At 41.8% G+C, this 14,076-nt stretch overlaps 1 protein-coding gene across 10 annotated transcripts in view; it reads left to right on the forward strand.

Annotated features, from left to right (window-relative positions):
* The window catches only part of FHOD3 (formin homology 2 domain containing 3), a 496,353-nt gene that overhangs the window by 164,789 nt on the left and 317,488 nt on the right, over nucleotides 1–14,076 (forward strand). For all 10 annotated transcript variants that reach the window (XM_060781410.2, XM_060781412.2, XM_060781413.2 and 7 more), the window contains exon 4: nucleotides 9,543–9,610. In XM_060781410.2, coding sequence (XP_060637393.2) covers nucleotides 9,543–9,610 — 68 coding nt within the window. The remainder of the gene's footprint in view (nucleotides 1–9,542; nucleotides 9,611–14,076) is intronic.

The raw sequence follows: 14,076 nt of genomic DNA on the forward strand, positions 1-14,076 counted from the left end.
TAGTCCATGAGACAGAAACTGGAGGCCACTGCACAAGGCTGATCTACAGTTGAGATATGAAAAATATTTGTGAAATTTCTTATTCTCACTGAAGAAGAATATTCTTCAAGACATGCTGTCAAGGCATTGATAAATGCCAAAAGATCTTTTGCATCTTCCAATACAATTAGCACCTACACCCCCATTATGGTTTATGTCATCAGTGTGTTTTTATGTGTAAAATATGGAGACTCATTAAAAATAGAAGTCTGACTGATATCTACACTGTAATTTATTTATTTATTTATTTATCATGCTGGAAACAAATTGAGAATATAGTTATATAATTAAAAATAACCACAAACAAAGTTAAAAACTTGGCATTATACTACATTTCTTTTGACCAGAAGCTGGCCACTTGGAGTACCTATGATATTGCTGTAAGAAGGTCCTCCATTGTGCATGTGACCGGGCTCAGAATGCATTGAAGTAGGTGGTCTGTGGTTAGCTCTTTTCCACACTCGCACGTCATGGACTCTACTTGGTAACCCAAAATCTTAAGATTGGTTCTACATCTCATGGTGTCAGAGCACAGTCTGTTCAGTGCCTTCCAAGTCGCCCAGTTTTCTGTGTGCCCAGGGGGGACTAAACTTAGCCTACAAATACATTGGACAGATTACGAGATGACAAAATTCCCTGGAAAATATGATAATCCTAGGAAAGATGGAAATCAGTTGGAACAGGGGAGGGTCAGATTTCAGGTACATTGGTTCAAATTAAGGAAGTCACATCCTGAGTTAGCAAGACTTGAGCAGGGCTGTTGTTGCTGTGGCCCATTGTGGAGAAATGGGAAAGAAAGAAAAGAGGAAGAGCTGGTTTCTAAGCTATCAATGCACAACTGAAGTAGCACAGTGTCAACCTAATATAGGCCCATTTCAGTCCCCTTGAGGCCAAAGGGTTATATGGTTGTGTAGAAGGGCCCTGGGTTACCTGAGTTCACACTGGCATATAATCCAGTTCAAAGATATTATATAGTTATTATTGTTGTTGTTATTATTATAGACGTATAGATATTATAGGCATATAGATATTATTATTATTATAGACACAAATATTATTATTAAAGGCATATAAGTATTATTATTATTATTATAGATGTTATTTATTTATTTCGTATCAAAAGCATTGCATAATTAGTATAAAACTAAGAAAAAATAGGAGCACAGGGCTAAATATCTTTTGAGCAAAAACAGATGTATGGATACTATTATAGACCTATAGATATTATTATAGGCAGATAGTATTATTATTATTATTATTATTATTATAGATATTATATAGCTATTATTATAGATATATAGATATTATTATTATAGACATAGATATTTTTATATTATTATTATTATTCGAACTTATATGCCGCCTCTCCCCTGGGGCTCGGAGCAGCTTACAAGAATGACTAAAATCTAACACAATTTAACACAATAGGCATATAGGTATTATTATTATAAATGTATAGATATCACTGACAGACAGATATTATTATTATAGACATGGATATTATTATAGACCTATAGATATTATTATAGGCATGTAGGCATTATTATTACAGACATACAGATATTATAGACATGTAGATATTATTGTTACATATATAAAATAGACTTATAGATATTATTATGATAGATATATAGATAGATAATATTATTGAAGATATTATAGCCCAGGGTTGCTATAAAGTAAAAATGGATGGACATCTTTCGGAAGTGTTTTGATTGTGCCTTTCTAGAAGGGAGATACCTGGATAGTTTCCGCAGTCTGTTCTTTCTTCTTTTTTAAAAAGGGTGATGATGGTGGCATCCTTGAAATCTGCTGGGATTTTCTCGGTCACCCACATCACACTTTTTCTATGAGCTGGTGGAGTTGTGTCAGCTCAGATCCTCCCTCTTTAAAGATTTCAGCAGGGATCCCATGAGGTCCGCTGGATTTGTTATTTTTTTGTTGGCTGATGGCATTGCTGACTTCTTCCAAACTAGGCAGTGCTGCAAGCTCGTCCCTGGTTTGTTGTGGGATTTGTGAGAGAACAATTGGCTCCATTGGAGACCACTGTGACCCCCATAAATGACGGATTAGCACCAATCGTGTCACACAGACCCCCCCAATTGCCCACTTTACGTCCTGGTGTGGTTTGGGGGACAATGGGCAATTGATGATGGGAGTTGTGGTAGCTTCACTCACTTCCTAAGACCTCTGCGACCCCCACCAGTGATAGATCAAGACCAAACTTGACACACAGAGCCCCCATGACTCATTCTACATCCTGGTGCAGTTTGGAGGAGGATGGACCATGGATGATGGACCATTCCTGAGACCACTGTGACCCACACCAATGATGGATCAAGACCATACCTGGCACACAGAGCTCCCATGACCCCCTCTATATCCTGGTGTGGTTTGGGGGAGAACAAACAATTGATGATGGGATTGGCAGTACTTTCACTCACTTCCAGAAACCACTGCAGCCCCTGTGCATGATGAACCTAGACGAAACGTGGCACAAAGACCCCCCCCCCCCCCCCGCATTGTGCACTTCATATCCTGGTGCACTTTGGGGAGGACGGACTACGGATTTAGGATAAACAGTACCTTCATCTGCTTTGAGTCCGACTTCAAAAGACCATTACGAACCCCACAAATGAAATGCCTGGACCTTATTTGACAGATGCACCATGAACCACTTCACAACCTGGGGCTGATAGGGGGAGGATGGAGCGTGGATTATGGGATTTGCAGTGCTTTCACACAATTCAGCTCCCACGGGCCACTGTGATCCCCACAAATAATGAACCTCGACCAAACTTGACCCACTTTATGTCCTGATGTGGTTTGGGAAGCAATGGACAATGAATGATAAGATTTGCAATACTTTCACACACTTCCAGAATTCACTGTGACCCACATGCATGACGGACCTGGACCACACTTAGCACACAGATCCCCCATGATGCACTTTACGTCCCGGTGCGATTTGCAGAAGGATGGGCCCTTGATGATGGAATTTGCAGTACCTTAGACTGTTTTATCTCCCATAGACCACTGTGACTCCACGAAAGATGGACATGGACCATACTTGGCACACAGCCCCCCCCCCCCCACAACTCACTTTATGGCCTGGTATGATTTGAGTGAGTATGGACCATGGATGATGGGATACACATTACCTTCACCCGATTCGGCTCCCACAGACCACTGTGACCCCCATAAATAATGGACCTGGACCATACTTCGCACACAGACCCACCATGACCCACCTTACATGCTGGTTTGGGGAAGGATAGACCACAGATGATGGCCTACATAGTACTTTCACCCAACTCATTTCCCACAGACGACTGCTATCTCTACAAATGACAGATTTGGACCAGACTTGGCACACAAACCCAACATGGCCAACAGTGAATACTGGCAGGGTTTGGGGGTGAATGCCCATAGAATCTAGGAGTTGTAGTTCACCTGCATCCAGAGAGCACTGAGCCCTGCCAATGACGGCTCTGGACAAAACGTGGTAGACAGACTCAACATGGCTAACTGTGAATCCTGGTGGGGTTTCAGGGTGATTGCCCTGGGAATCTGGGAGTTGTAGTTCTCCCTTATGTAGAGAGCACTGAACCCAACTGATGACAGATCTGGACCAAACGTGGCACACAGAACCAACATGGCCAACTGTGAATACAGATGGTGTTTGGAGTGATAGCCCTTGGAATCTGGGAACTGTGGTTCACTATTATCCAGATAGCTCTGCAGGCAGATGATGACGTATTCAGACCAAACTTGGCACACAGACCCAACATTCTGGGAGTTGTAGTTCATCCACACCAAACTGATAATACCTAGCATCCAAACAATGCCTTTTCTAATAATCTAGGCATTGCTGGGTCCCCAAGCTAGTCTATAATAAAAGTCAATGTTTGTTTATGGGCGATGTATTTCCAAGACAGCTCCTACATCCATAGAGCACTGTGACTCCCAACAGATCTGGACCTAACCAGGTACAACATGACCAACAGAACATTCTGGAGGGGTTTTCGAGGACTGACCCACCATGGTGGGGGTCACAGTTCACCTTGCATCAAGAAACTACACTAAATCCCGCAGATGATGGATCTGCACCACGCTTGGCACACAGAACCCTCATGATCAACAGAACATACTGGAGTGATTTGAGAGAAACTTTGAATTTTGGGGGTTATAGTTCACCCGCATCCACTGTGTAGCATCTGGATAGCACTTGGCACACCTATCCAACATGGCCAACAGAAAATACTGGAGGCTTTTTTTTGGGGGTTGGGGGGGATTGACCATAGAATTTGGGACTTATAGTCATCCACATCCAGAGAGGATTCTGAACACAACCTACGATGAATTTCAATGACACTTCTGGAATACTGTGTCCAATTCTGGGCACCACAATTGGAGATGTTGACAAGCTGGAATGTTTCCAGAGGAGAGCGACTAAAATGATCAAGTGTCTGAGAAAAAGCCCTATGAGGAGCAACTTAAAGAGCTGGGCATGTTTAGCCTGAAGAAGAGAAGGCTGAGAGGAGACATGATAGCCATGTATAAATAACTGAGGGGAAGTCATAGAGAGGAGGGAGCAAGCTTGTTTTCTGCTGCCCTGGAGACTAGGACGCGGAACAATGGCTTCAAAGTACAAGAAAGGAGATTCCATCTGAACATGAGGAAGAACTTCCTGACTGTGAGAGCTGTTCAGCAGTGGAACTCTCTGCCCTGGAGTGCGGTGGAGGCTCTTTCTTTGGAGGCTTTTAAACAGAGGCTGGACGGCCATCTGTCGGGGATACTTTGAATGCAATTTTCCTGCTTCTTGGTAGGGGGTTGGACTGGATGGCCTGTGAGGTCTCTTCCAACTCTATGATTCTATGATTCATCAGAGATCCTTCACCTCATGGGAATGATGGAATCTGTTTTAGCAGTTCCTGAACCCAGTTAGAAATCCTGATTCTTCACTTTTAAGCTGTACATGATGCGATACTTTTGTACCTTAGAGATTGTCTTTCCCTCCTATATGCCTACCTGCTCTTTTAGATTTTTGTGTATTTGTTACTGAGCATTCATTTCTTAAGAGCATTGATGTCTCTAAACGCACATCTTCTCTGGAGGGCACTTGCCTTTAAGGGAAAGTATTCTGTCTTGTGTAAATGTGGGTGGAACTCTTCTTGCCATTTCATTTTATTTATTCATTTAAAAATATGATATACAGTATGACACCTGTATCCAAGTACCTTCCTGCATCTGACAAAACATGTAATCTATAGGAATTATCTAGGTCCTCCTAGGTGACTCTATGGCAACTTCCTGTGGAAGTCATTCATTTCAGTAGGATCCTACTATTATTTGCAATTTCCTCTGTAGCTAGTTTCTTGTTTTCACTACAAAAGCAGATATGGGGGACATGCTATATATGAATATATGTATATATATAGATATGAAATTTTGCCAAAAAGGATGCCATGATAGGGTTGCTTTGGCATCACCATAAATTGGAAATGACTTTAAGGTAAACAACAACAACAACAACAATTAATTAGAGGCCTTCAAGGCAAGTGTAATCAACAATGCTATCCAGACCGTGCAAGCTATGGTTTCCTTGATTTAATCTATACATTTTTCATATGCTCTTTTTCTTTTTCTACTGTCTCCACTTTGCCAACCATAATTCTCTTTTCCCATGTGTAATGATGTGTTCAAATTATGATATGTCTTTGATTATTTTGTATTCTATGAAGGGTTCAGGCTTGATTTGTCTAGGAAGAATTGTGATTTTAAATTACGTGTTGTTTTATTTTGTTTTATTTTTATATTTGTTCAAGGCATCAAATTGTGCCTTTGTTGTAAGCCGCCCTGAGTCCCGTTCAGAATGGGGGACACCTGGCTTGAGAGCAGTTCTGATCCAGAGTGTCTACAGTGCATAAATGTACAAAAGGAGCTGTACCACCCAATATTATATGCAGATTTCCTCTTCAAACTGTCACCTTTTGTGCCACATCACAATTTTTTAAAAAACTATTCTCATTACAAATTCAGTTTGTTATCACTATGAGGCTATTTTTCTCTTTCTCATTGGATTAAGAAATATAGACAATTCCTTTTATCTTGTAGCAGTACAGCACAGTCAACACACCAAACAGTCAACACAAATTTCTAGTCAACAGTACTGGTTCAGGGATTTAGATTTAAGTAATAAAAACAGAGATGTGAGATGGAAAATTTTCTGCTATAGTTTTCCATGGAGAATTTTTCCAGACTATGGTCATACCTTATATGCATTCAAACACTCACACATCTATCTTTGTTCATAGTTATCCATGCTGTTATGATACCACAAATTAGATTAGATTAGCTAAATATAAGATATAAATTCTAGTTATTATTCTGAGACAAATATTAAGAAACTCTAGTACTCTGACGATTAGACAATCAAATAAATGCACTACATTTTTTCTTTTTAACTAACTCTCTTGCTTCTCAGTCAGTCCAAAGGACAAGCAGTCACGACAAAATGTGATAAGTTGCCTCATTTATATTCAATTAAAAACACTCATGTTTTCAGAAGTTTTTGGAATTATTTAATATTGTTTCAGAAACTTGTATATCTTAATGCATATATTTACTAGTTTGCTTTATATTGTATTCCATTTGTCTTTTATATTTCTATCTGAATAATTCTTTTGACAACTGCATTGCAGAGTTTTATGTCTGTATTACTCCTTCCTCTCTGTGTGTACTAGGTTACATCCTTTTGACAGAACTTGATGGTTTTTGTTGTTAGTTTAATATGTAAAGCACTAGGAACATCAAGGTGCTGTATCAGATATGGTGATGATAATCATTATGCTGTAATGAAACTATAGGATGTGCAATCAGTGACTGAGTGAAGCTGAAGTTACTATCATTATATTTCAGAAAACAAAAGTTTAATTGTTAATATAAGATATAATATTAAAAAATTGCATGTAACTTTAAAATAGTGTTCATTCAGGTGTTAAATGTAATAGAATCATAGAATCACAGAATCAAAGAGTTGGAAGAGACCTCATGGGCCATCCAGTCCAACCCCCTGCCAAGAAGCAGGAATATTGCATTCAAATCACCCCTGACAAATGGCCATCCAGCGTCTGCTTAAAAGCTTCCAAAGAAGGAGCCTCCACAACACTCCGGGGCAGAGAGTTCCACTGCTGAACGGCTCTCACAGTCAGGAAGTTCTTCCTAATGTTCAGATGGAATCTCCTCTCTTGTAGTTTGAAGCCATTGTTCCGCGTCCTAGTCTCCAAGGAAGCAGAAAACAAGCTTGCTCCCTCCTCCCTGTGACTTCCTCTCACATATTTATACATGGCTATCATATCTCCTCTCAGCCTTCTCTTCTTCAGGCTAAACATGCCCAGTTCCCCAGGCCGCTCCTCATAGGGCTTGTTCTCCAGACCCTTGAGCATTTTAGTCGCCCTCCTCTGGACACATTCCAGCTTGTCAATATCTCTCTTGAATTGTGGTGCCCAGAATTGGACACAATATTCCAGGTGTGGTCTAATCAAAGCAGAATAGAGGGGTAGCATTACTTCCTTAGATCTAGACACTATGCTCTTATTGATGCAGGCCAAAATCCCATTGGCTTTTTTTGCCCCCACATCACATTGTTGGCTCATGTTTAACTTGTTGTCCACGAGGACTCCAAGATCTTTTTCACACGTACTGCTCTCGAGCCAGGCATCACCCATTCTGTATCTTTGCATTTCATTTTTTCTGCCAAAGTGGAGTATCTTGCATTTGTCACTGTTGAACTTCATTTTGTTAGTTTTGGCCCATCTCTCTAATCTGTCAAGATCGTTTTGAATTCTGCTCCTGTCCTCTGGACTATTGGCTATCCCTCCCAGTTTGGTGTCGTCTGCAAACTTGATGATCATGCCTTCTAGCCCTTCATCTAAGTCGTTAATAAAGATGTTGAACAGGACCGGGCCCAGGACGGAACCCTGTGGCACTCCGCTCGTCACTTCTTTCCAAGATGAAGAGGAAGCATTAGTGAGCACTCTCTGTGTTCGTCCACTTAACCAATTACAGATCCACCTCACCGTAGTTTTGCCTAGCCCACATTGGACTAGTTTCCTTGCCAGAAGGTCATGGGGGACCTTGTCGAAGGCCTTACTGAAATCCAGGTACGCTACATCCATGGCATTCCCCGCATCTACCCAGCTTGTAGCTCTATCGAAGAAAGAGATCAGATTAGTCTGGCATGACTTGTTTTTGATAAATCCATGTTGACTATTAGCGATGACTGCATTTGTTTCTAAGTGTTTGCAGACCGCTTCCTTAACAATCTTTTCCAGAATCTTGCCCGGTATCGACGTGAGGCTGACCGGACGGTAGTTGTTTGGGTCATCCTTTTTTCCCTTCTTGAAGATTGGGACCACATTGGCCCTCCTCCAATCTGCTGGAACTTCTCCCGTTCTCCAAGAACTCTCAAAGATGGTTGCCAATGGTTCCGAAATGACTTCCGCTAGTTCCTTCAATACTCTGGGGTGTAGTTGATCTGGCCCTGGGGACTTGAACTCATTAAGAGCGGATAATAGAATATATACTATCTCTTAACATTTTTGTAAATATTTTATAGTTCTGATATTTAGAGAGCACATGCTATTGAATTATAGTACTGTAATGCCTTCCTCAATCCTAGCATCATCATGCCACCATAACGTATAATTTTATCAATAGAAGCCATGTAGAACTTAAAGAGATAATGTGGTCTTTAGACTCTCAAAAAGGAATTGCCATTGAATTTTGTACCTTTAATCAATCAACATTTTTTTTAAAAAAAAACCCTAAATTTCTAATAAAGACAAGAAAACTTAAGCTGCAATTGAGTACATGTTTACCTGAAGTAAATCACATTAAAGTTAATTTGATCTAATTCTCAATAGACATACATGGGATTTCATTGTTACTTAGCAGCACCCTAAAATCATAGGATCATGGAATAATTGGAAGAGACCACATGTGCCATCTAGTTCGACCCCCTGCCAAGCAGGAAAAGCACAATCAAAGTATCCCTGACAGGAAGGAGCCTCCACCACACTCCAAGGCAGAGAGTTCCAATGTTGAACAGCTCGTACGGTCAGGAAGTTCTTCCAAATGTTCAAGTGGAATTCTGAACATTAACCCTGAATCTGCAGGATTAATTACTGAGAGCTGTCACTGAGAACTGTAGGACTGTTTTGTTGTATCTGGACCCCTGTACTAGATATAAATATTGAACAGTCATTTCCATACTTGCTCTAATTTTTTTTATCTGACATTTTTTTCAGATATCTATATGGAATTGTATTTATTACTGATCTGGGAAATTCACCACTACAAAATGTTTGCTGGTTCTTTTTTATTGTGACTTTAATAGTCAATGTAATTCTCTGGAGGATTGATTTGAGAAATGAACATTATAACCAATCTGTAGCCATTTATTTTTAATTATTGTTTGTTTATTTGTATTTTCTTTACAGAAAAACTTTACAACTCCAATGGACGGGAGTTGAGGCGTGCTCTCTTCTCCTTGAAACAAATATTTCAAGTAAGTAGTTAGTATAAATGCCCAAAAGCATCAGATGCTGACATTGGAAGCTAAACAGAGTCAGTCTTTGCATGGGAAACTGCCCATGAACACTAGGTCCTGAAGGCCAGATTTCAGCAGAAGGAATTGGCAAAATCACCTCTGAGTATAATTTGCCTATGAAATTTATGGGATCACCTTAAGTTGTTTATCCTAATTATGTAGTTATGTCTACAATCTCATTCCCAAGACAGTTTATCCAAAACTGTGAAGTATATGTTTCAAACAACATCAAAATATCAAGGAAAAAAATAAAATACAATTACTGGGGGAACTGGCATGCTATACTTTCTGAACATACAAATATAACTTCTTGATGTTATTTAACAACTAGTTTTGGATTGTGTGAAAATACTTTTTTTCTGCCACTTAACAGATTCTAGACTGATAGGAGTAAAACTTCCTTTTCAGTGCTAGCTCTAGTCAAAAATATTTGGGTAACATCAATGTTTTAGGCAGAAGCTAACAAAAGGTGCTACAAATCCCAGCATTCTTCCATTACTGACATTGGCCTGATGTCCAGTCCAGCAACATCCTTGTCTTTTAATGACAGTTTAGTGACAAGGTGTTAATGACAGTCTTTATCTTCTAAGAAATGCCTCCCCCGGGTGAGAAGAAAGACAAGTAGAGGTTCCCTTGATAGCCTATGAAACCCATCATTGTGATGTTTTCTTAAGCCCCTCTAGAGCAGAGGAAGCCTGCCAAATTTCAAATAAACATATGCAGATATGTTTATTATTTGGGGTGGGACTGTCTTCCAGGTAATGGCCAGTACCTTGCACTTCTGATTTAAAATAGATTATATCAGTAATATTGCAAAGATGTAATTTTTTAAAGTAGGTGTGTTCCTAGATGGCCCTTAGTTTAGACTACAAGTATATCTTAGTTTCCTGGTCCCTGTTGTATTGTCCCTTTCTGATCGCCATCCTATTGTCCCTCCATCGTATTATCTTTTGTCTTCATCTTTGTCACCTCTAGTTTTTATTGTTTTAATTAATGTTCTGTTTATTGTCTTAATTGTTGTTACATTGCTTTGTTATATTTAATGGCATCAAATTGTGCCAAATGTAAGCCGTCCTGAGTCCCCCTTCGGGGGTTGAAAAGGACAGGAAAGAAATCCTGAAAATAAATAAATAAATAAAATCCCCTCAAGGGACTGAAGGGGGTGACCAGAACAATGGCTTACCTCAGTCAGTACACTCCAGTTCAGTCTTGTTGCTAGGTATAGACCTCTCATCAAACTCAGAAGCCAATGAAGTTGACCCTCACTCACGACCAACACGTCAGGGCTTTTGCTGACCAGATGGTCCGCATGGCAAACATCTTGGGTCTTGAAATTAAGCAGACGTGCAAGCCAGTGGCTGATCCAGTCTTCAAAAGAGTGCAGGCCGAGGCTCCCCCAACGACCATCTTGCTTTTTCTGCCTTATCTTCTCAACATCATACAAGCCTCATGGAAGACTCCTTCCTCCATACCACCCACTTCCAAATGTAGAAGCATGGTACCGTACAGATGATGAAGGACTTGAGTGGTTTAAACACCACCGACCCGAACTCTGTCATAATAAAATCTGCCCAGTGCTCAGGCAAGCAGTCAAACACCCATTCAGACTGAGAAGGCAAACGTTTAGATGCCATGGGCTGAAAGCTCTACTCTGGAGCCCTCTTACTCTCCAGAATTGCTATGGTGTGTGCATGGGAGCCTACCAGCAGATACTTTGAGAGAAAGTTCAACCTTTCCGTGCCAAGATCTCCAACAAGGATTGAGCAGTCCTCACAAAGCTTCAGCAAGAAGCAAATTCTCTGGCCCATCACCAAATACAGATGGTCAAGCACACAGAGAACACAGTGGGCAAAAGGATCACCCACACCATAGCAATCCAGCACCATGTTTGGCTCCATTCCTCTGGCCTCTCTACTTCATCCAGACAGATCATCAAGAACCTACCATTTTGACACTCTCGGCCTCTTCAGTACATGTACCGATGACAAACTGAATCAGGACATTAAGATCCTAGTAGCCACATGTGGTGTGCAACAGCAATTGCACACTCAAAAGACCCGCTGGTACCAGCACCGCTTTCATCATTATAGCCACCAACCCTTTGGGTACCAAGGCTACCAATTAAACTACAGGCCCACCTCCACCATCATCTCCAGATCATCGGTCTTTTTACACCCTTCTGCCCACTCCGCTGGCCAGCAGCACCCAGTTCGGCAACTGCCTCTCCCATTCTGCTCATGCCTGGGAAGCTATCACCTCCAATGCATGGGTGCTAAGGCTATGCCTTAAAATTCAAAGACCTACCACCAACAGATCATGTCCTCGACACCAAACCCTCTCCAGAGATCCTTAAGAAGGTCAACATTTTACTCAAAAGGGCCATTCAGCCTATCCCCTAAGAGTTGAACATACTAGCCTTCTTCTTGAGATACCCTCCAAAAAGAAGAGGTGGGCTTTGCCCAATCCTCGATCTCAGAAACCTGAACTTTTATATACAACTGACAAAGTTCAGAATGGTCACAGTATCATCAATCTTCCCTCTTCTGCACTGAGGAGACTGGCTCACATCCATTGACCTCCGGGATGTCTACTTCCATTTAGCCGTCAGAGTCTCTCACAGACACTTCCTTTCCTTCAGAATCCTACAAAAGACTTACCAATTCACTGTACTCCCCATTGGCCACATCACTACTCCAAGAGTGTTCTCCAAGTGCATAACAGTCATGGTGGCCCACCTCAGAAAACAACGCATCACTCTATTCCCATATTTGGACAACTGGTTGATAGTGGCCCATTGCTCAGCAACCTTCAAAACCCACGTGAATTGCACCCTCCAGCTCCTTGACTCCCTCAGCCTCCAACTCAGTGTCGAGAAGTCCCAACAACAAAACTAAAGTTCATTGGAGCCCTTTTCAACTCCATCTCGCAGATAGTGTCCCTCCCTAGGGAAAGGTTCGTAGCCCTCTAGGAGATAGCTTGCTGCAACTCTCATTGCAGGGTTTGATCCCGATCAGTCAAGATCCTTCTCGGGCACAAAGCACCTACAGTCTTCATCATGCCATTTGTCAGGTTCAGACTCAGATGGTCGCAAAGGTGGTTTATTGACCACTTCAACCCGTCTTGGCACCACAACTCAAGATTCCTGATGATCCTGAGGCCAATCCTCAAATCCCTGAACTGGTTGACAATTTAGGCCAATGTTTTGTGAGCATTCCCTTTCACTCGCAACAGCCCTCGGTCACAGTAACGACTGACTCATCAACCTTTGCTTGGGGAGCTCACACCAATGACCTCACCATCCAGGATCTCTTATCCAAGGGCAGGAAACTTCACCATATCAATTACTTGGAGCTCCTAGCAATCTTCAAAGCTCTCAGAGCATTTGCTCCCCTCATCTTCCACAAGACTGTTCAAATCTTCACAGACAGAACAATACTATATCAAGAAACAGAGCAGAACGGGATCAAGAAAACTCCTGAAACTATCTCTCCATCTCTGACAGTGGTGTATTGACTGCTCAGTAACCATCATGGCACTACATCTCCCAGGAGACCCAAACAGACTTGCAGACACACTCGGCAGGACAAAGGCAACATCCCACGAGCAGAAGCTCGACCCAGGGGAATTCCACAGTCTCTTCAATGAGTGGAGTTAGCCAGGCATAGATCTGTTTGCTTCCCTACAAAATGCACAACTTCCCCGGTACAAAGTACGTCTCCCTCCCGATGCAACCCTGGGGTGTCTCGAAGACACCTTCCTCCTTCACTGGTTGTTAGCGTACCTGTTTCCACCAATCCTGCTGATCCTCAAAGTGGTAGAAAGGATACAGCTCTCCAATACAAACTGCATCCTGACAGCTCTAGCTTGGCTTCGACAACCGAAGTATCCAGCCCTCCTCGAGCACCGGGATTGTGGCGCAGCTGGCTGAGTGTCAGCTGCATTAAGATCACTCTGACCAAAAGGTCATGAGTTCAAAGCCAGCCCGAGCTGGAGTGGGTGTCCAGCCATTGTGTAGCCTGTTGTCGACCTTTGCAACCCAAAAGACAGTTGCATCTGTCAAGTAGGAAAATAAGGTACCACCTTGTGTGGGAGGCTAAATTAACTAATTTATGAGGCCATAAAGAAAACTCCGGGTAATGTGGAATGCGGAAGAACTTCATCGGTGTCACTGATGGACGATGAAAGCAGCAGCTCCCCTGGTGGCCAGGGGTGAGAAGGGCGGAATATAAAAACTGCAAATAAATAAATAAATAAATAAATAAATAAATAAATCTCGAGGCAAACACCTACCTTCAGTGCCCCACCTCCTCACCAGGGAGCAGGGGTTGCTACTCCACGCAGACATCCACTCTCTCCATCTCTCAGCATGGAGAATCAAAATCTAAACCAGCCTGCCCTACAGTCCATCTTGAGAACAGCATGCA

This window comes from Anolis sagrei, chromosome 6 (assembly GCF_037176765.1).
Source record: "Anolis sagrei isolate rAnoSag1 chromosome 6, rAnoSag1.mat, whole genome shotgun sequence".
NCBI lineage: Eukaryota > Metazoa > Chordata > Lepidosauria > Squamata > Dactyloidae > Anolis > Anolis sagrei.